This window comes from Ictidomys tridecemlineatus, chromosome 3 (genome assembly GCF_052094955.1).
Source record: "Ictidomys tridecemlineatus isolate mIctTri1 chromosome 3, mIctTri1.hap1, whole genome shotgun sequence".
Taxonomy (NCBI): Eukaryota; Metazoa; Chordata; class Mammalia; order Rodentia; family Sciuridae; genus Ictidomys; species Ictidomys tridecemlineatus.
Genome location: NC_135479.1, coordinates 191,273,647 through 191,297,977, shown reverse-complemented (window position 1 = coordinate 191,297,977; position 24,331 = coordinate 191,273,647). Strand labels below are relative to the sequence as shown.

General features: G+C 32.2%; 1 protein-coding gene across 7 annotated transcripts in view; it reads right to left on the bottom strand.

Moving 5' to 3' along the window:
• Usp25 (ubiquitin specific peptidase 25) overlaps positions 1–24,331 on the bottom strand; it is a 134,273-nt gene that overhangs the window by 39,612 nt on the left and 70,330 nt on the right. For 4 of the 7 annotated variants that reach the window (XM_078044478.1, XM_078044474.1, XM_078044476.1 and 1 more), the window contains 10 exons: positions 23,441–23,461; positions 19,397–19,470; positions 15,207–15,355; positions 8,613–8,740; positions 8,091–8,186; positions 6,832–6,993; positions 6,030–6,256; positions 3,211–3,281; positions 2,208–2,436; positions 705–905 (listed from right to left, as the gene is read on the bottom strand). In XM_078044478.1, the coding sequence (XP_077900604.1) occupies positions 705–905; positions 2,208–2,436; positions 3,211–3,281; positions 6,030–6,256; positions 6,832–6,993; positions 8,091–8,186; positions 8,613–8,740; positions 15,207–15,355; positions 19,397–19,470; positions 23,441–23,461 (1,358 nt within the window). The remainder of the gene's footprint in view (positions 1–704; positions 906–2,207; positions 2,437–3,210; positions 3,282–6,029; positions 6,257–6,831; positions 6,994–8,090; positions 8,187–8,612; positions 8,741–15,206; positions 15,356–19,396; positions 19,471–23,440; positions 23,462–24,331) is intronic. The other 3 variants (XM_078044480.1, XM_078044475.1, XM_078044477.1) reach the window with 1 other exon arrangement.

Here is a 24,331-nt window from a genome sequence, read left to right as displayed (position 1 = left end):
CTACTGAGCTACATCCCTAGCTCTTTTTTGAGACAGGGTTTCTCTAAGTTGCCAAAATTGCAATCCTCCTGCCTCAGCCTCCCAAGTCACTGGTATAGACTTACACCACGATGCCTGTCAAGAATGACATTTTTTAGTATTTAAATTTATCTCTGTTTTATAGGTCTATATGTTTTTTAAATTTGGAACAAAGTAAACAGTTTATTTTGTCTAACTTTGTTTTTAATTTAAGTAATTTCTAAAATAAAATATCCTGTATTAAGGGTGCTATTTCAATACTACATAAAATATATATGGATATACTAATAGTGTAATTCTCTAAAATCCGAAATTATTAGAGTTCATTCTTCTAATAGATTTAGTGAACTGGCTGCATTGCTTGCTTATTTCACAGCTTTTCTTGCTTCTTGCTAAGAGACTAGCTCACTCAAAGTAGGCAGAGTAGTTAGAAAGTCAGCAGAATCATCACACGTATGTTGAAAAAGGTCTACATGCAAACAATGATGCCTGGCCAATGGGTAATTAAGATGTTACCTGTGGTTATTACTGACTGCTGGAATTTCAGATAATTTCTACTGGCTTCTTCATACTTAAAAGTTTAAGGATTTTTTTTAAATTCAATAAGCATATCTTATTTTTATAACACAATAATAAAAATGTAAGTTTGCTGATAATAAAATACAACTTAATAAAAATGGACAAACCTGTTGTCGCAGAAGACTCAGACTCCCTCAGTTTCTGAGATGCTAAAAGCTTTTCCTGTAAAGCTTTCTGGGCAAGTTGTGCATCCCATTCCTCAAGTTCTTTTTCAAATCGCTGGTTGTCTTCCTCAACAAAATCTCTCAAATCTGGTGGTAATGTTTCTATTCCAACAAGTGCCTGCCCAGTTTCTTTATTAAACTCCTCTGCAAATCATATTTCAAAAACTAGTATAAAATTAAGAGTTAAAGAAAAATGCAAAGCTCCAAATAAAGTTATATACTACATATTATTTTAAATGGAACATATACTATGTATTATTACAGTACACCCTATCAATATAATTTAATTTTTATAAAAATTCCAAATGCTTTTCAGAAAAAACAATGATACAAATATTTGATAAGTCATTTAGGTAATTCTGTCACTTGTTTTTACTCTGAAGAGAAAATTTTTTACTACTCCAACTGAGGTTTTTATTTCAGAAAATACCAGATGTTTGATTACTTGTGAAGTAAAACTTTTCAAAGTAACTCACAATTTTATGAGGCTCAAAATAAAACTAAAATTATCTTTCATCTGAAGCAGTAATACATAGTAATAAAAATACACAATTATAAAACCTAATAAATATAACAAGATATTTTAAAACATTATATAAATACTATTTAAAAGACTCACTCGACCTCTACTATGCACACAAACAAAATAAACTTCACATTTTCAGCTATAAGTGGACTGCTTGTTTTTGCTGAAAGTTTAAAAACAAAAGTTGATTTTATCAACTTCAACAAAATGTTTTCTATATGCAGAGCTCATATTAGAAACAAAAAGATTAAGGTATGGTAAGCCATGGACTCTAACTCTGAGCAGATCAGAGCAAAGACAGGTATAATACACAAGAATAAAAGGCCAATGTAAGCATGCTAGGATAGTACAAGGAGAGGTACTTCCTGGCAGGTTAAGAAAAACTACAGAGATGACACCTGAATTGAAATCTTGACAGAGGAGTAAGAATGAGGCAAAAGAAAAATGAAGAACACTACTGGCAAAAAATAAAACACTTAAGAACACAGAGATATAAATGTGTGGAGTGGTTTGATGTGAGCTGAATACAGAAAGTAACTCAAATATCAGTGAAGTACATGAAGTTCAAAATGAACGAAGGTGATAATTGAAGTTGGAAAGACTGACAGGGGCCAGAAAATAGGCCTTCTGTTAGGCTAAGGAGTTTAAATGAGTTAGTTAAGTGGGCGTAATCATTAAAAGATTTCTAGAAAGGAGAAAAAAAGTCAGATTTACATTTCATAGTCAACTCTTAAGTACGAAATGTATGCCAGCTCTCAGTTCTGGACAATAACTTTTCAATTCCAGCTTTCTCACTTCCAATTACCTAATCATGGAACATCACCCTCTGTGTCAATTAATAATTACAGCACAGGACAGAGTCCCACTGAAGTGCCACTTATTTAAAACTATATACTACACTATATATTTTATACTCTTACCTTGTATTAAGAATTGTGCCTTATCGTTTATATACATTAAACAGTATGCACTGGCATTTCTATAACCACCAAAAGAGTCCCTCACTAATTCTTCCCATGAGGATTTTGTCACAGCAATATCATTGTACTTCATCCACCTGCTTTCATGATGATCAAAAATATATGCCCAGTAGTGCCCAGCATTAGCTTGGCCTTCATGAACTAAAACAGCATGTAAGCGATAAGGAACCTAAAAAAAGGAAAAAAAAAAAAGTTAAACTGCAACTATTAGTAGTCTAATAATACCACATTCCATGAAACCAAAAACTACCAATTTGAGAGGAAGCATGGATGCACATTTTTCTAATAGGTTAGAATTACAATCTTGAATTTAAAAAATATTAAACTATAAACTCACAAAAGAGGGAAATTAAAAAAGCTAAAGATACGTAAAATGTGTTGTTGCATATGAGAATGATTATCTGAAACTTTCAAAATACATTTGTTGTGTAGGTATTTGTTGATCTATTTATTTTTCTTGAATATAGAACTCAGGATGAAGTTTTCTATATAATACATGATTTTTCCAAAACTTCATAACTGGTGGCTAGCAAAATAAATTATATACTATATGCCAGAAGTTAAAATGCTTTGAGCTTTAGGGTTTCTCAACACATCCTGTATCCTTAAAACAATCACATATTTTTTCCTATAGAACTTTTCAAAAAAATTGAGATCTTTTGAAACTTTTTGATAAATTGTATTGTAAAACTATAAAATGTGTAAGCAGTAAGTTCAGAATAATACAACTTAATGGAGAAAACCTGTTATATAATTTGTCATGAAATTTTTCCCATTCATTTGTAATTAAAAAATGTACATCGTTTAGCCTTTTTGTTATTTTATAATAAAATTTATAACAAAACATGTAACAAAGAATTTAATTAAGATAAATAATGTAAACATAACTTAAAATACACGTAAGTAATTTTGATAATGATTACTAGCTAAAAATTTCACTTACTTGTATCATGGATTTGTCAGAGTACATCAGTTCAATTGTTCGATGGATTCTGGATATGCTTTCCTGCAAATCTAATGAGGCAAGGTGACATTTAGTGATTAACATCAAGTGTATTTCTACTGAAAATTATAATACCAGGATGAAAGTTTACCTATAAACATATTAGAGAAAAAAGTAAAATTTCTGAAACATTTCATAAAATGTTACTATCTGGATCTGTGTAAAATGAGATATAGTTCTCTTTCATAAAAGATATGTCACAAATGCACAGGGAAAAACCAAAGCAAATGTATTATCTAGAAAATTTGCAGAGCTGATACAACCAAAGTTTGTTTTTCAACATAAAAGAAGGACTCAATAAAAATTAAAGCTAACTCCCCCTTAAATACTAAAATGAAATAACTTAACAATAAAAGAAAATAACTTCACCACAATTCATGCACATATATATTAAGTGAATAAAAACCCACTAAAATCACCAATGGGAATATAATTATGGGGCTCTCATTTCCAATTATTTCTATTTACAGTAAAAAATAATTCTATAAAACTACTCTGATATAAGAATGTTCATAACTATGTTTTCCATAATAATTTTTAAAACTCAAGATAATCTAAATATCTATGTTATTAGGGAAATGGCTAAACTAAAGCGTAATCACAACATACTGGAAATATATTCAAAAGAATCAGGAAGAAACCATGAAAAATCAAAGAAAATACTAGAAACTTTAGAGCAGAGAAAGACCTGTCTTTACCTGATAGAAAACCCAGGAACCATAAATAAAGCAGAAGACCCTGCAAACACACACCCATAACTTCAAAAACCATATATTGTCAAAACAAAACAAACAAGAATCAGTATAAAAAAGGGCAAATGATAAATCGGGATTATCTACAGCCTACATTCTAGGCAAAAAGTTAATATCTGTAATACATTAAATTTTCTAAATACTAAGAAAAAGGTAAATGGCTCAATATAAAAAAAAAAATAGGCAAATGGGGATGGGGACATAGTTCAGTGGTAAGTCCTTGTCCATCTTCAGAACTACCAAAAAAAGGAAATGACCTAAGTAATTCACAGAAAAATATGAATATTCAGCTTCGTTCATAATTAAGGAAATACACATCAAGACACTGATGTACCACATTTTCCACTCCTAGACTACCACAGATTAAAAGTCCCCAGGGTTTGGGAGGGCACTGAGAGACAGGCTTTCTCACACACAGCTTGATTCAGTGTTTTGAAGAGACAATCTTGAATCATCAGTATTTAAGATATACACACTTTGAACCACAAATGGCACATTTATATAGTACTTACAGAAGTATATAAATATATGTGTGAAAAGCCAGCAATATATCATTATGAAAATTAAATAAATTATATCAATGTGTTGGGGTTCTAGTAAGTAGTTAAAAAAATACTGTTAACATCTACTATCAATAGAGATGAGAGGAAACAAATACCTGAGGAACCACAGTATTATACCTCATAATACGAATTTTCCTCATACTCCTCAAATCTACCATAGCTTTCTTCTTCTTCAAGGGAACCTGCTTGTCTTTGCCTTTATTTAAAGTATAATGTTCAGTACTCAAACTATTATGAACCACAGAAACCCTTCCTGATTCCTTTTTCACCTATCACTGACCTGCATGTGTCACCTGTCTCCAAGGATTATTTTAAGTACCCTCATTTCTTCTCCAACAGTGCCACTACTTGGTATAAAAAGCTTCCAAACTTTCACCCTTAAGAATATGATCTTACAGAAACAGCCTGCCATGCCCAAGTGGAGAATTATCCAATGCCTAGCACAGTGTTCAAGAATATTGTGTTTACTTAATATTTGTTAGCAAGTTCAAATATTTAAAAATTCCCCCATATAGAAATACTAAGGAAAAAAATATTTACAGCACTAATGCTAATTGTTAGTCACCATCATTTACGCTCTATTATATTGGATCACTTATTCACATATTGTCTACAGAGTGTCAAGTTGGTCATATAGAATCCAACAATCAATGTGTTCAATATAATTTCAACCTATAGTATTAAACAGTAGTTCCTATTTTCTTTTAATTTTAAGAGATTGATTAATTAGCATAAAATTGGGAGCCAATAAAAGGATATTATGTTTTGACATAAGGAAAATATACAATAAATAAAATCCCCCATGAAACATAAACAATATGATTTCATTAAAAATCAAAAGTCTATGTTAAAAATAAGGAGATAATTTCAGAATAAAGATGAGTTTCTTCAAAGAAAAGATAGATTGCAGTCTAACACATACACACACACAGAGCACCATCCTTATTTTTCCTATTTTGCTACATGCCAGTTAAACTATGTTCTACACTGGCACTGGGTTCACAGATCATATCTTCAGTAGAGAGGAGATTCAAAATGAAAATTCACATTTCTAACTCTTAAGCCTAGAGAAAACTTCTTTATCACTTGAACCTGTTCATTATGCAAACATCAGGTGAAATATAAACTCTGTCATTGTACGACATTTCACCAATAGAGTAGCTGTGAATACCAGTTTGATATAAATTTAGAACACTAAACTAGAAAATCATCCCATCTGCTATGTCATTAATCAGTTATCTGAGGAAACTCGTGGTCCCTGTGAATTTGATATTACGATCATAAAAATGGGAAGGCAAACTAAGTTATCTGACATAAAATCTCTTCTAGAAAAAAAATGACTATAATATTTAAATATGAATTCCACAAGTGATTTCCCTTCTCAATTTAATATTTTACATATTCATCTGAGGTGACATTAGCTACACTACAAGAAGCTTCTTACCTCTTGTGTCATTTTCTATTTCTGTCCTCCAGCGATGTAAACAGCTTTCCAGCACAGAAAGTTCTTCTTCTGTTATATGCCTTGGTGCTGGATGCATGGGCAAATCTGGAGGTATCCGAGACTGAGTGAACGGTTTGTGTATTACTGACCTCGATGAAACTGCAGAAACTGATGGAGGGGATGTGCTGGGCAGTTCTGAAGAAGGAACTCCCTGTAGTTCTGTTGTGCTGTATTTTGAAAGCATAAAATATTTCTCATTTAGTCTTCAAACTAAAGCACTAGACAACATACAGCACTGAGTTACCCTATAATTTCAAAAAGAACAGATCATAGAAAAGAAATACATGGATTGATGTATTCTGATGAGATTTGTAATGCATGAGGACTCCGTTATTATAAAGTTAAAATTAACATTACAGTAAAAATGGCTTACTCACATTTAAGAAGAAAAAGAAAACTAATGCATGCTGAAATTAAAAAGATCTTCTCTTTCTAAAATTTATCAGCTTATGTTACACTAATAAATTTTAATTTAAAGGCATTATTTTGAATGGCTGACAAACAGTTGAAACTTACATAACTCATACCAAATCAATGTACAATATAATTCTGAACATTAAAAAAAAAACTATGAAAAGTTTAATTTGGAAGCATAAACTCTACTAAAATACTGAAATAAGAATGCTCCCAGAAGACATAAAATCTTCTAAGTAAGTTAGAGCACACATTTTCTAAAACCTTCCTTCCATCAGTTGCATGTAATACAGGCAAACAGCTGCCAGATTCACAAAGGAAACTTCACCTTGATGATGTCTGTGATGGTGTGGAACCACTAGGTGGGGAACTAGCATCGATGTCATCGACAGGAGAAGTGCAGACAGGTTTACTTGAGGCAAATTCCAATGCATATTGCAGAACATCCACCAAGGGGAATCGTTTGGGACCCGAACCATAACTTAAATATCTGTTACATAAAATATATGAAGGCTTTTATTTTTATAGAGAGCACATATGGATTTTTAAAAAGAATTCTTACAAAATATGATATAATACTTCAAAAACTCTCAACAAGGAAATTAATTTGCTTTCAAATGAAGAAGGCAAAACTGATTATGCATTCAAGAAGAAAACATAATCAGATGTTCCTCAAAGGAAGAAACAAAAGCTGATTAAGATAGAAGGAAACAAAATCTGACTGAGACTGAAGTATGTATATACTGTTATAACTTACAAACACCAGTCTAAATTGTATCTGAACAGGAAGATAGAAACTGAGAATTCCATCTCCAAACACCATTTGAATCTCTCAAAATGGTTACTGATACTTTGTAAGAATACAAATTATAATAAGATGTGTTATTTTTGTACAAAAAATTTAGGCTTCAATTTGCAAAATAAAACTAAAGTAAGGGAATAAAGATCAGGTCAGAAGTTGCAAAGGGGAATCTCTCAGGCCACATTTTAGTCTATATATTTTTGATTCACCCATTTGCAGAAAGTTCAACAGTCTAGATGCTGGCTTCTTTTGGAAATAATGTGAAGCACTACACAATAATGAAACTCCATTTACACAAGGCATGGCCCACCGGTACTAGAAAGCACTTGTTTTGCCTATCTCAGGAGTGCTGTTTGGGATTCCCTCACCACAACCTTAATCCTCACCTGGCTCCCTCCTTCATGAAGCTTCTAAAAGGCCCTGACAGTTATTTGAGTTTGCATCCTGTGTGTTGAGAGGAAAAACTTACGTGCTATTCATTTTAATAGAAAGCTCAAAAGTAATGTCTAGTTTCATGCTCAATACTAGATTAATGAAACTTCACTTCTACTTTCAACACCACAGGCATTACCTCTTGACAATGAGATATTTAACATCAAATGCTAGAACAATGTTCTATAGTCGACTATAGGTTATTTCTAGTTTTGAACAAAACTCAAAACTAAACCTTTCAAGCAATATATCAATCCAGAATGATGAATTACTCCTACATTTACAATAAAAAATCTAGACAGTCAACAAATATGTAATTTCCCATAGTTAAAATTTCATATAGGTTAAAGTACCTTTCTAGTCTTTGTTGTAATACTGTGAGGTAATCTTTAAGTCTCTTGATTTCTTCTCTCTTAATTCTTGTTATTTCTCTGTTTCTATGCATGTATCTATCAGGGAAAAAAATTATTAACTACTTTCAAAAATGATTTTTGAAATTATTTAACAATTATTACAAATTAGTCTCAAATATCTTGGAAGCAGAAACAATCTTCAGTCTAAACATCACAAAGAAGAATCAATTCATTTGAAATTTACAATAAAATATCAGATAATACAAAAGTGCTTTCTAAAATTCAAACAGAATTTTAGGATTACAAAAATAACTTCATTTTTAAATTTCCTTATAAAATTATTCCCAGTAACTTTTCTAATATAACATGAGCTCTAAATTTTTCTTGTTAAATGGTATTAGACATATCATGCAAAAGATTTATTCTAAGAAAATAAATATTTTTTCCTATAAAAACAATAAATTCTTCATTTGCTTATTAAAACTATTAAGAAGCTAAGTCATGTTGTACAGTAAACAATACCTGTCCAAATATAAAACCTGAGGAAATTCTAATTTGTTGTGAATTTTTTCTGGTCTTCCCAATGCTTGATTAAATTCAAATCTTGATAATTCAAATGTTAACACAGGTGGTAGTTCTGTAAACCAATGCTGAAAGACAACAAAACAAACAAAAAACTTCATATTACGTTTCTGTTTTTTCCACTGAAATTTTAGACAAAGCAAATTGACACTAACATTTTTATGCACACCATCACACCTCTGACATCACAAAGAACTAAGTACAAAATTTAGTTTAAACTCAACTTCTTCCTAAGTTTTCCACACCTTTTAAAAATTCCAAGAGTGGGTATTACTCATAATCAGTAAAGAGAAAAATCTTCTATCAACCATCTTTCTTCCAACATAATTCATTACATTAGAAATTCTAACCCAAAGAAAAAAACAATGGTTAAAATCAAAACAAGTCTTCCATCTTTAGCAGTATATTGAAAGTATTATACTTTATTCACCCACAATGTCAATTGATAGCTATTGAATGAAACATAAAATTCATTCAAATTTTTCATTCTATTTTAATGCTAAATAGAATTCCATTGTGTGTGTGTATGTGTGTGTGTGTGTGTGTGTGTGTGTGTATATCACATTTTCATTATCCATTCATCTACTGAAAGGCATCCACAGTTTAGCTATTGTGAATTATGCTGCTATAAACATTGATATGGCTGTGTCCCTGTAGCATGCTGTTTTTAAGTCCTGTGGGTACAGACTGAGGAGTGGGATAGCTGGATCAAATGGTGGTTCCATTCTGAGTTTTCCAAGGAATCTCCATACTGCTTTCTACATTAGCTGCACCAGTTTGTAGTCCCACCTGCAATAAATGATTCTGCCTTTCCCCCCACATCCTTACCAACTCTTATTGTTGTTTGTATTCTTAACAGCTGATCTTATGACTGAAGTGAAATGAAATCTTAAGAGTAGTATCAATTTGCATTTCTCTATTTGCTAGAGATGTTGAATATTTCTTCATATATTTGTTGACTGATTGTATATAATCTTCTGAGAAGTGTCTGTTCAATTTCTTGGCCCATTTATTGATTGGGTTATTTGTTCTTTTGGTATCGTATATAACAAATTAGAATAAAAACAATTCAACCAAATTTCATATAAAATTTGTTTTATATAATGGTTTCAAGTTTTATATAAACATATTATTTACATAAAGAGAAAGAAAATTTATTTATTTATCTAATATATAACAGAAATTTATTTGTTTAATATATATATTATTTATTTAGTATATATTAAATATATAACAATATATTTAATATATATTTATGTATTAAATATATATTTATTTAATATATAAATATATGATATATACTTATTTAATATATAATAAATTTATTTATTTAATATAGTATGAATATTTAATTAATGTGAAATATATTTAATAAATAAATTATTTATTATAATATAATATAATTTATTTATTTAATATATTTATTCATTTAATATACACTTATTTATTTATTTAATACATAATTTATTTAATATATAACAGAAGAATGCATTATAATTCTTATCACTTATATAGAGCACAATTTTTCCTATCTCTGGTTATATACATAATATATTCACACCAATTTGTGTGTTCATACATGTACTTTGGATAATAAGGATCATCACATACAACCATCATTAATTATCCCATACCCCCTCGCTTCCCCTGCAACCCCTCTGCCCTATCTAGAGTTTGTCTATTCCTCCCATACTACCTCTCCCCATCCCACTATGAATTAGCTTCCTTCAAAGAAAACATTCAGCATTTGTTTTGGGGGGATTGGCTAACTTCACTTAGCATTATCTTCTCTAACTCCATCCATTTACCTGCAAATGCCATGATTTTATTCTCTTTTATTACTGAGTAAATTCCATTGTGTATATATGCCACTTTTTTTTTTTATCCATTCATCATCTATTGAAGGGCAGCTAGGTTGGTTCCAAAATTTAGCTCTTGTGAATTGAGCTGCTAAAAAATTGATATGGCTGTGTCCCTTTAGTATGCTGTTTTTAAGTCCTTTGAGTATAGACCGAGGAGAGGGATAGCTGGGTCAAATGGTGGTTCCATTTTCAATTTTCCAAAGGAAATTTTTAAAACTTGCAAATCAAGAAATACAGAAGTAAAGCATCATGTAACAAATATTTTTGAATCACTTATTTCTATAAGCCTTGCAATATGCTACTATAAAAAGAAATTGCTGCATATATTTTACCATGTATGATGATTTCAAGTGGCACAAAATACCACCACACATCCATCAATAAACTAAGAACATATTAACTTAAATTTGAATATCTAAAAACAGGAAATGATGCACACCTGGCAATCTGAAATGACTCAAATCTGAAAAGTTACTTTTTAAAATTAAAGCTAATAAAATAAATGATTATTCAATATTATTTCTCCCTACAAAATTGCAACTAATTAACTGAACTGAGATTTCCTGAATTGAATATAGGTTATTTTTTACCCAAAGTCAAGATTTAAGAAATTTCCTATAAGGATAGTACCTAAAATGAAGTAGATAAATATTGTGAAAGATCTAATATTAAAAACATTTCAAGTTTAAAATTTGACAAGAAAGTGTTTTACTTATTTTGATCTTCCTTGTCACTGTCAAGAATGTTTGAGTTACTTCATATTCACAACCATTAAAATTTTAAAACACTACCTCATATATCTCATAAATAAAAGTTTTGAACTCTTAGCATAATATTCCATACTCAATTTTATGATATTCATGCAAGTCTACTTCAAGAACTGTTACTTTCACATTTTATCATATTTTAAGTGTTACCATTAAAATTGAATAGTTACACATTTTAATTCATGTGAATCTACAATGACTTAGAGAAAATAAAATGACCCAAATTGTGGCAAGTTGTTCTCTAAGACATGAAGTCTAGGAAACATAATTAGCTTCTATATCTCACACAAAAGGATGTAATAGTTTGTTATGAAAGCATTTCCTCATCAATAAATGGGATGGTATCAGCCAAAAATTTCTTCATAGCAAAGGAAACAATCAAGAGTATAAAGAGAGTGCCTACAGAATGGCAGAAAATCTTTGCCACCTGTACTACATAACCTCATCAATAAATGGGCAAAAGGATTAAACAGACAATTCATAGAAAAAGAAATACAATCAGTCAACAAATATATGAAAAAATGTTCAATATATCTAGCAATTAGAGAAATGCAAATCAAAACTGCACTAAGAGTCCACCTCACTCCAGTCAGAATGGCAATTATCAAGAATATAAGCAACAATAAATGTTGATGAAGATATTGGGGAGGAAAAGTACACTCATACATTGCTGGTGGAACTGCAAATTGGTGCAACTTCTCTGGAAAGCAGTATAGAGATTCCTCAGAACACCTGGAATGGAATCACCATTGGACCCAGATATTCCACTCCACTATACCAAAGGACTTAAAATCATCATACTAGAGCAACGCAACCACACCAATGTTTACAGCAGCTCAACTCACAATAGCTGTTAGGGAACCAATCTAGGTACCCTTCAACAGATTAATGGATAAAGAAAATGTGGAATATTAGTCATTAAAAAACAACTATGATTTTTGCTGGTGAATGGATGGAACTGGAGAATATTATGCTAGTGAAATAAGCCAACGCCTCCCCATTTAAAAAAAAAAGGGGGCTGCATGTTCTCTCTGATATGTGGATGCTAACACACAACACGGTAGGGGATAAGAATAGCAATTCATTGGATTAGACAAAGGGGGGTGAAGGGAAGGGAGGGAGGATGGGTACAGGAAAAAGAGTAGAATGAATCGGACATAACTTTCCTACCCTTATATCAGAATACATGACCAATGTAACTCCACATCATGTACAACCACAAGAATGGGATCCTAATTAGAATTAGCTATACTCTATGTATGTAGAGTATGTCAAAATATACTCTACTGTAATATATATCTGAAAAGAACAAATTAAAAATTAAAAAAAATTTAAATTAGAAAAGCAGCTTGTGAGTACAGCCATGCTCAGCATAACTATGTTTTTGTCAGTGATGGGCTGCATATATGAGAGTGGTTCTGTAAGATCATAATAGAACTTAAAACTTCCTGTCACCTCATGATGTCCTAGAGCAAGGCACTGCTGATACATCTGTAGTCCAAACTGGTATGAACAAACCTGCATTGCTAGTCAATTAAACTATACCATATATAACTATGTACAGAACATAATACTTGATGACAATAAATGTTACTCACTTCTGTATTTACTACACTAGTTTTTATAATTATTTTAGAGTATATTTCCTCTACTTATTTAAATAAAATAAAATAAACCCTTTACTGCAAAACAGTATGTCATATTATTCTGGCAGCACCCTCAAGTACCACATTTATCTCAGATATCTCATTTTATTGTGTCTCTTGATTCATGGTACAAGAAGCCATGACAAGTGATTGATCTAGACCATGCAGGTTTGTGTAGGTGTGCTATTATTCATATAATAACAAAATTCCTAAGGATAAATTTCTCAGAATGTGTCACCAGAGTTAAGAGACACAGGGCTGTAGTTATATTTCATATAACCATTTTTAACTCATTCAGTAAGCTTATTTAGTATATCATTCCAGAAATTTAAAATTCATAACCCACTGAATGTTTTAACTTAAGCAATTTTAGACACTGGAGTACTTCCTATATTAGTCGTCTGCAGCCACTTCAACAAAAAAAGATTTCTGTGTGTTTGTCAAAGTAAAATCACCCTTTAGGAAATATTAAGTAAGAAGAAAAAGCTATTATTCACAGGAATTATACCAATTTAAAATAGTCCATAATTTTGAATAATTAAAATTATTTAAAAATTCAACACAATTAATATTAAAATTTTAAATTTTATTTAAATATTTTGGTTTGAATATTTTTCTTGGTTTGAGTATGTGGTATTAAGAAAGATCAATGGTTTCATGAAGAAATAAAATACTTTGAAGAGATAATGAAATATAAACTAATTAAATATTAATAAAAAAGATAGTAAAGCCGGGCGTGGTGGCACACACCAATAATCCCAACAGTTCAAGAGGCTGAGGCAGAAGGGTTGCAAGTTCAAAGCTAGCCTCAGCAATGGTGAGGCGCTAAGCAACTCAGTGAGACCCTGTCTCAAAATAAAACATAAAACAGGGCTTGTGATTCTGTGGTCGAGTGCCTAGGAAGTCAATCCCTGGTACCAAAAATAGACTTCAGATTCTATGTAAAAATAATCAATTTTTATTTAAAAAATATAAATATGTGAGGAAGATTATTTAACAATAGAACATAGTATATTGCACATAAAAACTACTCTGCCAATATAAGGAAAAATGCCGTCCATGGCCTCATGCCACAAACTCATTACCCTTTTATTTAACAGAAAATAGGTAAGATTTCTGGGGATCTATTTTCTTTTTTCCACAATGAGAACTGCAAAAGCTATGAATTTAAATTTCTGGAATGATATACTAAATAAACTTACTGAATAAGTTAAAAATGGTTATATGCAATACAACTACAGCCATGTGTCCCTCACACATTCTGAGAAATTTATTGTCTAAAATTGTCTAAACCTACAATTTAGACAAATGCCATTTATTCTCAAAGAAACAAGAACCCAAGTCTTTCTTAAGTAAACAGAGATATTATTACTTGATATTTAATTATTAAACACCTGCCTATTCAGTATAAAGACCTTAGATTCTTTTTGCTAAGCATGAGACCCTATCTGCAGTCACCACATTACCCACTAAGGATACAATAGTGAACCACAGAGATAAAACATCTATACACTCGTGCATGGAATTTATATCTAGACAACTATCCATCACTGTTTCACTCTGTAGCACAAGGACTGATTGCCAGGCACATGATCTGCACTTTGTTTTCTATTATAGTGTCAACACTCCCCAACAGATAAAATATGTGAATGGATAGATACAGAGATGGTGCTGAAGAAAGATAAAGAAAGGTGGAGAGAAACAGACCAGGGGAGACAAGAGATGGTGCTGAAGAAAGATAAAGAAAGGTGGAGAGAAACAGACCAGGGGAGACAAATAAAAGATTTATGTTATTTTTTTTAATTACTTCTTTCTTGAGAAAGTAAGTTTTTCCATTAGACTTTATGCAATCAGCAATTTTATAAAAAACGAAGTATTTCCTATGTATGCCTGAATAAATGCCAACAATATTTGATAATAGTAATATACACCTCTATAAAAATCTACCCTAATATCAATGTTTTTCTTTTTTAACTTGTAGGACTACCTTGAGTAAAAAATATATATATATATATATATATATATGTAAAGATGGATTTTTAACAACAAAATAAATTTATTGAGATAAGTTTAAGTGATTCATAGTTGAAATTGTGAAATAATTTCCACATATGTCTAAGTTACCAAAATTAAACCCACACACATTTTTTTCTGAGTATTTTCTCCATTATTAGTAATTGTTAGAACCTTAAATTGTGCTTTATGTCATTTTAAGAAAGACCTGGAGAAGTATGGAGATACTAAAAGTGCTAAGCTCACCTCTTGGCCTGATTTTCCTGAATTCTCTGAATGTAGAGACTCAATTTCTCCTTCAATCATTGCAGCTTCTAGGCACTCGTGCAGATCTTTGAACCCATTGACCTGAAGTGGATACTGACCAAACATTTCAGTGTTTTCAAATTTTTTACCTATAGAAAGGAGAAAAGTTAATTAAATTTATCTCGTCAACACAGTTTTTCAGCTACTAAAGTAAATGTATATACGAAATCTTTACCTGTAAAAATGATTTGATTATATTACAGAAAATAAAGAATTATTATAAATTTTCCTATAGGTTATACATATATACATGTACACACACAATATGTATAAACTCTTGTAAAAAGTACCATCTCAGGGCAAGAAACTATAAATATTGAGCATACACATAGCAGTGAGGAAGAGATAGGGTCCTGAGTTGAAGAAACTCTGTTTTGTTTGAAGGATACTATATATGTTAATTGTTCATATACTATAAGCCAATTATTGCTTATTATTATAGATATTATTAAAAATATAGAGGCTGAGTGTTATGAGAGGGTATAGAAGGAGAGCTAACCTAGTCCTAGCAGGTAGAGGAAAGACGTTGTTGGCAACGTGACTTTAAGCTTCCACAGTGAGTGGAAGTTAGCCAGGCCAGAGTGGGGTAGACGGCTAGCAAGTATTCTTGTCCAGGGAATAATCATGGCAAAGACTTTAAAGCTATAGAGAACTTGCCTACTTAAGGAACCAAAGCAAAGCCAGTACAGCTTGGGAAAATAAGAGGATAGCAATGAAAAATTCAGTAGGCTTAAAATTTACAAGGTTGCATAGTCCTACTAAGAAATTTTTTCACTGTATTCAGAATATATTGAGAAGTCATTGAACAGTTAAATATAGGAATAACAGAATCAGATCTATGTCTTGAAATACCTTTCTAGCCTCTTTGCCATGTGGGTAACAGACCATTAGGAGACAACTGCAGAATCCACACAGAAATAAAGGTATGTAGATTAGGTATTGACTTAACCAATTGGCTTGTAAAATGGGAAAGAAGACAGGAGAATACGGAATTTATCAATAATGACACTTAGATTCCTAGCATGAAGAATCAGATTGATTTTATGAGCTAAAAGCAACACTACCAAAGGGAGAACAACAGCAACAAAAAACAAAGCTTTAACAGTTGTTTTGAAGCAGTCATGGAAATCACTGATTCAGAATGGTCCATTGAGACTTTAATGTGAAAGGAGAGCTGAATATATGAATCTTATATAATTAACAGTCTTGTCTGAAGATATGAATAGCTGGAGAGGTGTTTACTGACTATAAATCAAGGCAGTGGATGCAACTGCTTAAGAATGACATAGCAAGAAAATAGGAACTAAGCTGAGTCCCAAGGACTTTAGATACACAGACAAACTATAAGCATGGCTTAAGAAGTACCTTATGTAGAACATCAATAACCATAGATCCCTTTTAGAGAAGCTGTGAGCTCAAGAGCTAAAGCAGAAAGGACTGAGTAAATGAGAAGTAAACAGGGAAGCAAACATCATTCTTAAGTAGCTTAACTCCAAATAGGAATGAAAGGTGATTCTGGGGAAAAAAGTATGAGAAGGAACTCTTCTTCTTTTGTTTTTAATGGTAAGATATGAGATATCAGAATGTATATAAATACTGATAATAAAGACAGAGAAGACGAAGAAGTGAAAGATACTAAGAAAAAGTGAGATTACAGAGTAAAGTCTAAGAGAAAGCATAGAGATGGAATTCTAAACACATATAACAATGTTCTTTATATAAAACAATATTTCCTTTATTATTTGGTGAGACAGATAAAAAGAGTATGGTAGAGGTGGTGATGAATCCTGAAGCTCTTGTATCTGGGGCAGTGGTTAAGAAATACGATACAAAATAACAAACAGATATAAACTCAGAGCCTTGAGTAGAACCCATTTTAATTACGTTTCATCAGTTTTACAGTAAATCCTTGAAATCTGAGGTGATACATTTCTAAGAAAATGAAGAGAAAGGTGAGTGGAAAGGAGGTAAGTGGAAAAGATGAAAATAGTTACTGCAGAAAACAGGACAGAGATCAGTGATTACACAAAGCCAATAACATTGCCAGGTGGGGTTGCAGATATGAGACCACTGAAGCTCAGTTCGCTCTCCAAGGCACCTTGTCTAAGGTTTCACTTCTGCACAATCACTACAAATCCATGCTCTGTTTTAACTGACTAGCAGTTGACTTTTACACAGCAACATTAAGTACTCAGTACCTGAAGAGAAAATATAAATAGTTTAATGAGGGTCAGAGAATAATCAGGGACCACAAAGGAGTGGAGGTAAGACCGTTTTAGGTGCCTACAAGAGTGATCTTTTTTTTTTTTTTTAGGTGCTCAAAACATTACAATGATCTTGACATATCATACACTTGATTCAAATGGGGTATGAATTCTTATTTTTCCACGTGTATAGATAGACAAGGAAGGAAGTGAAGTAAGTACGGACCAGGGCCAAGAGGAATGGAATGCAAAGGTCAATGAACTAGAAGTTCTCAAAACACTGAGGAAGGTTTGCAGTGGAAGTGTTTTAGCAAACAAACCCAAAATCACCCGGAAGGAGAAGCAATGGTCCAAAATAAAGCTTTAGGGAAATAACAATGTAAAAATGATGTAATAGTGTAAAAATGATAAGAAAAATGCTCTATAAGTAAACTATCTTTTAAGCAACTTACTGATACCAAGTACAAAAATTTCAATACTGATTGACAAACTAAGCATTCTAAAAACAATGACTTTTTGTTTTGTTTTGTTTTGTTTTTTACTGTGCTGAGAATTGCAGTCTTCCACTGAATTATTTACTTATTCCCAGAACTTTTTATTTCTATTTTGTGACAGGGTCTCACTGTTAAGGCTGGCCTCAAACTTGGGATCCTCCTGCATCAGCCTCCTAAGTTGCTGGGATTATAGGCATGTGCAACCACATTGGGCTTAATAACAATCAGTTGTAAGACCTAATGTAACACAAGTAGAAGTACTCACATAGCATATTAGATACAGTGCCCAGTCTCAATCTGATTGAACCTATTCACCGCTGCAGATAGTGTTCTACTTCATATAAAATCAGAATAGTGTAACTGTAATAGTGTAAAATATTTCACTTTATATAAATTTATATAATAAACATTAGCATTTGAAGTAGACAAAAGTGTTCTAATGTTCTAACAATGTTCTCAATCTAGCCCTTTAAATGCCTGACTAAAAGCTGACTTAGTAACTTCCTTTTATGCCTAATTATCAACTTTAAACATAATTTCATGGGAATCTACTACTTAAGAATGTGAAGGAAAAACAATTGTCCAAATTTTATACTTTGGGTGATCCAGAAAAACTAACTTTCAAAAGTTGATGGCCTGGGTGATATGAGAAAAACCATTTTTGAAGAGTAGTTTTTCCCTTATGGTTTGGGACTTAAAGATATATCTAAATGAGTCTGATTCCTTTACCTTTTTTAAGAAAACCAGCTACTCCCAAATTTTAAGGAATAGGTTATCTAGCATAGAATGAATATTAACATTCTTAACATATTTTTCAAAAAACAGAATTCAATCCTTTCTTGTTTTTTTAAAGAGAGAGAGAGAGAGAGAGAGAAAATTTTTAATATTTATTTTTTAGTTTTCGGTGGACACAACATCTTTGTATGTGGTGCTGAGGATCAAACTTAGGCCGCACGCATGCCAGGCGAGCACGCTACCGCTTGAGCCACATCCCCAGCCCTGAATCCTTTCTTGAAAATTAGAATCTAAATAATTTCATAATCACTCAGAAAATGAGAATCCTGCAACACTCTATGCTAAGTTGCTAAATTCAGCTTTCAATATTAAAAAAAATTTAAAAAGGAAAACTTAAAAACTGAGCATCATACCAAGCCTGGCATTCAACTCCATTACATGCTACATATACCTTACCTAAAATGCTTAGGATCAGAAGTGTTTTCAATTTTGGAATATTGAAATATATGTACCTTTTCTTTCAATTCTGTGCTCTGTGTAAAAATGATTGGTAGGAGCTATATAAAAGAGACTTTCAGACAGTAAGTAAAATTAAAAGTAAAAATCATTCCACAAATAAAGAGTCACTATCAAGACAATCAAACTAATGGATAACAACATCTCTTTTATTTAATAAAAAGCAAACATGTAACTGTACCTTCAAGGACTCCCACGGCTAGGAATCTTCCATAGAACAATTCTACCATAGGGTTCTTTGGCTTCTCTTCATCCCTAAAGCATATTAAAAAATACAAAAGTACTTATAATTTTTGTATCTACAAATAATAGAGAAAACATTAAAATACATGACAAGATGATAACATTTCATTTATGAGGCTATCACCACACATGGCTCTGTTATTTATCATATGACCTTAGGCAAAGTACTTAAATTTATTCTTCCATTTCTTCTCTCAACTAAGAACCTCATGATACTGTTATAGGGGATAATAAGAGCTACTGCATGAAACAAATTTAGAAGATAACCTGATAGCCTGTGTTCATGAAGAGCTTCCTCATTCTGTTGTCACACATTTCAGTCTTGCAATTTATGACTAAAATATAAGGTTACGTAGACTTCTTGGGAAGTCTTTTAATCAGTACAGATTTCTACCAAATTTTAGAAAGTTCTTTCTACATATACATAAAACAGTGCATATAATCTAAAAACAATGGCTCTTACCAAGGAAGGACAAAAACACCATATCAGTCAGAGGAACTCAAAGCTACCTCATCCTTTTCTCAAGTTTCATGTTGCTAGCAAATTAGTCTTTTGTTAATTTCCCAAATTTTTTAACATGTGAGGTTTGTTTTTATTTTTATTTTTGCTTGAAACAAAAAAAAATTAACAATTTTTAAATTAACTTTTTAGGTTTGTACTATATGGCCCTGAAAGACAAAGTTGGTCTTGGCCTTACTGTATAAAATGTGTGTTGTAGTCGCATATACAAAATTATTCATTAATTATGTATTTAAATGAATACAACTGACTTGTGAAGCACTGTTTTTGAAAAGGGCGGGGGGATACTGTGTGCCTCTGGGTAAATGCATTATATGGGTCATCATTTAATATTTAGAATAATGGTAGTAAATCCTTCACTTAATCCTTACAATAATTGAATTAGCACTGGTTGATCTTTAGTGCTATTCAAAATACTTGGTGGGCTCTTCCCTTTCAGGTAAATGTAAACGTACCACCTGTATATTTTAATCATTTATATGTAGCCATGAACATAAAAGTATACATATTTGTTTCTTTTTCTTCATTTTTAGCATTTTTTAGGATAGTTATTATTCCTTGTCTTGTCTTTTAAGAATTAGTGTTTTTGTTTATTTTGGTTTTCTTTTGTTCACTCCTCTTTTCTATTTTGTCCCACAAACAGTAAGATTCTCTTCTTCCCTCTTTCTCTCTTTGTTCTTTTTCTATTTTTTTCTCTTCCTTCTATACTCATCACTTGCTACACCTCTTCTGCATTCTCTCTATTCACATTTTGGACATTCTAAACTTTCTTTTACCTCCCTATCACACCTTACTTTCTTTTAATGAACTGTATTTTTTAAAAATTTATTTATTACTTTTAGTTGTAGTTGGACACAATGCTTTTTTAATTTTATTTATTAATCTTTATGTGGTACTGAGGATCGAACCCAGGGCCTCCCAGGTGCTAGGCAAGCATTCTACTGCTGAGCCACAATCCCAGCTCATGAACTGTATTTTTAGAACAATTTGGTTTATATAACTCCTGCCCAAGCATTCATGCTGTTGCAGTTACTATAAATAGTGTTAGGAGAACTGGTTATCCATATGTAAAAAAATGAAAATAGACCCTTATCTCTTACCCTGAACAAAAATCAACTTGAAATTGATCAAAGACCTAGGAATTATACTAGAAACCATAAAATTCCTAGAAGAGAATACAGATAGGGTCAACACTTCACCATAAAGATGCAGACAACAATTTTCTCAATAGGACCCCTGAAGATCAGGAAATAATGCCAAGAGTTAATCAATGCAATGGTATCAAGTTAAAAAGTTTCTACATTGCAAAGAAAACAATTAGGAATGTGAAAAGAGAACCTATGTAATGGAAGAAAATCTTTGCTAGCTATTCTTCTGACAGACAATTCACATCTAGAATATATAAAGAATTCAAAAAACAGCATTTAAAAAAAACCCAATTAGTAAAAAGGGCAATGAACTAAACACACACTTCTCTAAAGAAACATAAATGGCCAATGAATCTCCCTATAATCAGAATGGCAACCATCAAGAATGCAAACAGCAAACCCTGCATGGTGGCATATGCCAATAATCCCAGCAGTTCAGAGGGTGAGGCAGGAGGACTGAAAGTTCAAGGCCAGCCTCAGCAATTTAGTGAAGCCCTAAGCAACTTAAGGACACCTGTCTCAAAATGTTTTTAAAAAGGCAGGAAGAGGCTGAGGATGCAGCTCAGTGGTAAAGTGCCCCTAAGTTCAATCTGCAATATTATAAAAATAAAAATAACAATAATAAATGCTGGAGAAGATGTGGAGAAAAAGGAAAACTTTTACACTGCTGTTGGGATTATAAATTAGTACAATCACTATGGAAGTCAGTATGGACGTTCCTCAAAAGACTAGGAATAGAACCAATAGACCTAGCAATACCACTCCCTCATCTTTATCCTAAAAAATTAAAGTCACCATACTATAGTGATATATGCATATCCATGTTTATAGCAGCAGAATTCACAATAGCCCAACTATGGAACCAGCCTAAGAGTCTGGCAATAGATAAATGGATTAAGAAAATGCAATATATACACACAATGAAATTTTACTCAGCCATAAAGAAAAATGAAATTATGTAATTTGCAAGAAAATGGATGGTTTTGTGTTATACATTATGTTATACAAAATAAGCCAAACTAAGAAAGTCAACGTTCATGTTTTCTCTCATTTGTGAAAGCTAGAGAGGAGACAGAAAAAGAAAGATGGCTAGGCATCTCATGACAATCAAAGGGACATTGGGAGAACAGAGGAAAGGGAGGAAAAGGAAGGGAAGGGAAGGGAATGGAAAGGAAAGGGAGGGGAGGGGAGGGGAAATAATAAAAAATGATATTTGTCAAATTACACTCTGATATTGTGTGAATGTAGGAATACGTAACATCAAATCCCACCATTATGTACAACATAATCCCAATACGCACAAACTTAAAAATATGGGGAAAAAGGGTGACGAGGACCCAAAAATACATCACAAAAAGTAAACAGATAAGGAAGCAAGATCTGAACAATCAAAATACACTTACCCCTTCAGATGGAATAAGAGTTCAGAAACAGTAAATTGGAAGCAATAGACACAAAAAGCAACTGGGAAGTCATGTACTGGAGAAAGGACACTTTATAAAATACTAACAGAAAATGTGGTAAGATCTGAGAGTAAAAAACTATGAGTTCCAGGGTAAAACATTCAAAGAAGTACTGAGAGTACCTCAAGGAGATTCAGTTATCATAGATGGGAACACAGGTACTATTCATACTCTTAGTGGAACATGTGCAAGGATTTTTAACATTAGATCTCTAAGGAAAAGTATAAGAAACGTGAGCTTTAAGCCAGAGTAAATAACCACAGAGTAATTCTATACAAGGTTGTCTTCTTGGTCTAACAGTACAGTAACCCTGGTGGAATTCACCAACCAAGAGAGGTGAAGACAGACAGAGTGTGTCTGAATACTAGATAATTTGGATATCCGAACTCAGATTTCACTAACCTTAATTATGAAGTACCTAACAAAAGAATAGGTATAAGCAAGGAAAAAGCCAAAGTATAAGCAAGAATCAAAGTCAAAGAACAAGAAGATCTTCATATCCACCAAGAAGGGATTGTTCTGCATGATACAGCTGTCAAAAATTTAAGCCAAGTCTGCCTAAAAGAAAGGAGAAAAACAAGTGTGCATGCACACGCGCGCACACACAAACCATACACATATTCATACACACACATATATAAGATATATAAATGTAGCTATACATATATACACTTACAAACTGTAACACATACACATACACCCAGAAAAAGGTGTAACAGAAAGAAATATACTCCAAGCTTAGTACATTCAGAATGTAAGGAAAACATATATCAAAGAGATAATGATCTTCATGGGATGCTGGGAGTTAGGTTTCAGAAACAGCAAAAGCAAATTCAGTTCAGGAATCTTACGGGGAGATTTTCCAGATGAAACTAAAATAAAAGAGAAGACAGATCAACCTCAGAGGGAGGGTTCACAGGCCCAAACAATTGCACAGCAGTACTGGTAGCCATCATGGCACAAAAATGAGTTATCAGACAAAGTGTTCATTCATTGCAGCAATGACAAAGGACAAACTGGAGCTCCCAAGGAAAATGCAACTTAAGAGTTTCATGGACAAAAATGAAGGACACTTACTGGTCCAAATTGCCACATCATAAACTTCTAAATAGTCTAGAAGGAAAGTAGAACTCAAATGCCATATTACGTGATAGACAATGTGCAATGAGTGGAATTTTGTCACCTCAGATATTATATACTTGGAACCAGATTATTCTCTTGAGTAACTTCTTACAATTTAGTTTAAGTTAAGAGAGCTGTCTGCTGTCAACTGGCCTTCAATGACTAGCATCCTGATGGAAGTGAAATTAACACAATTGTCTGAGCTAAGTTTCTGCTACAATCTTTGGTAACAAGGTAAGAGACTAGGGTTAATCATATGCATTCTAACAATGCCCTAAAATCTAAAATTAAGGCACATGTCTGAAATGTAAATTTAAGGTATGTGCAATTCAACATGTGAAGCACAGAAGGACTACATATGTATAAATGATTACAGGCTTCAGATTAAAATCAAAACTCTGTTCAGGCATAGAATGACATGCTTATGGCTAAGATGATACAAAATAAGAAGCTGAGAAATGAGTTATCTTCTTTATGTGACTTGCAATTATAGGGCAAAATACTCTGATTTCTAAGTATAACTTCTCAAATTTTACATTAAAAAAGGGATGTGATATGGAAGCTTAGTATTTCCATGGATTTTGGCAGCAAAGTGGGGGAGCATCTACATTAAAGTTCAG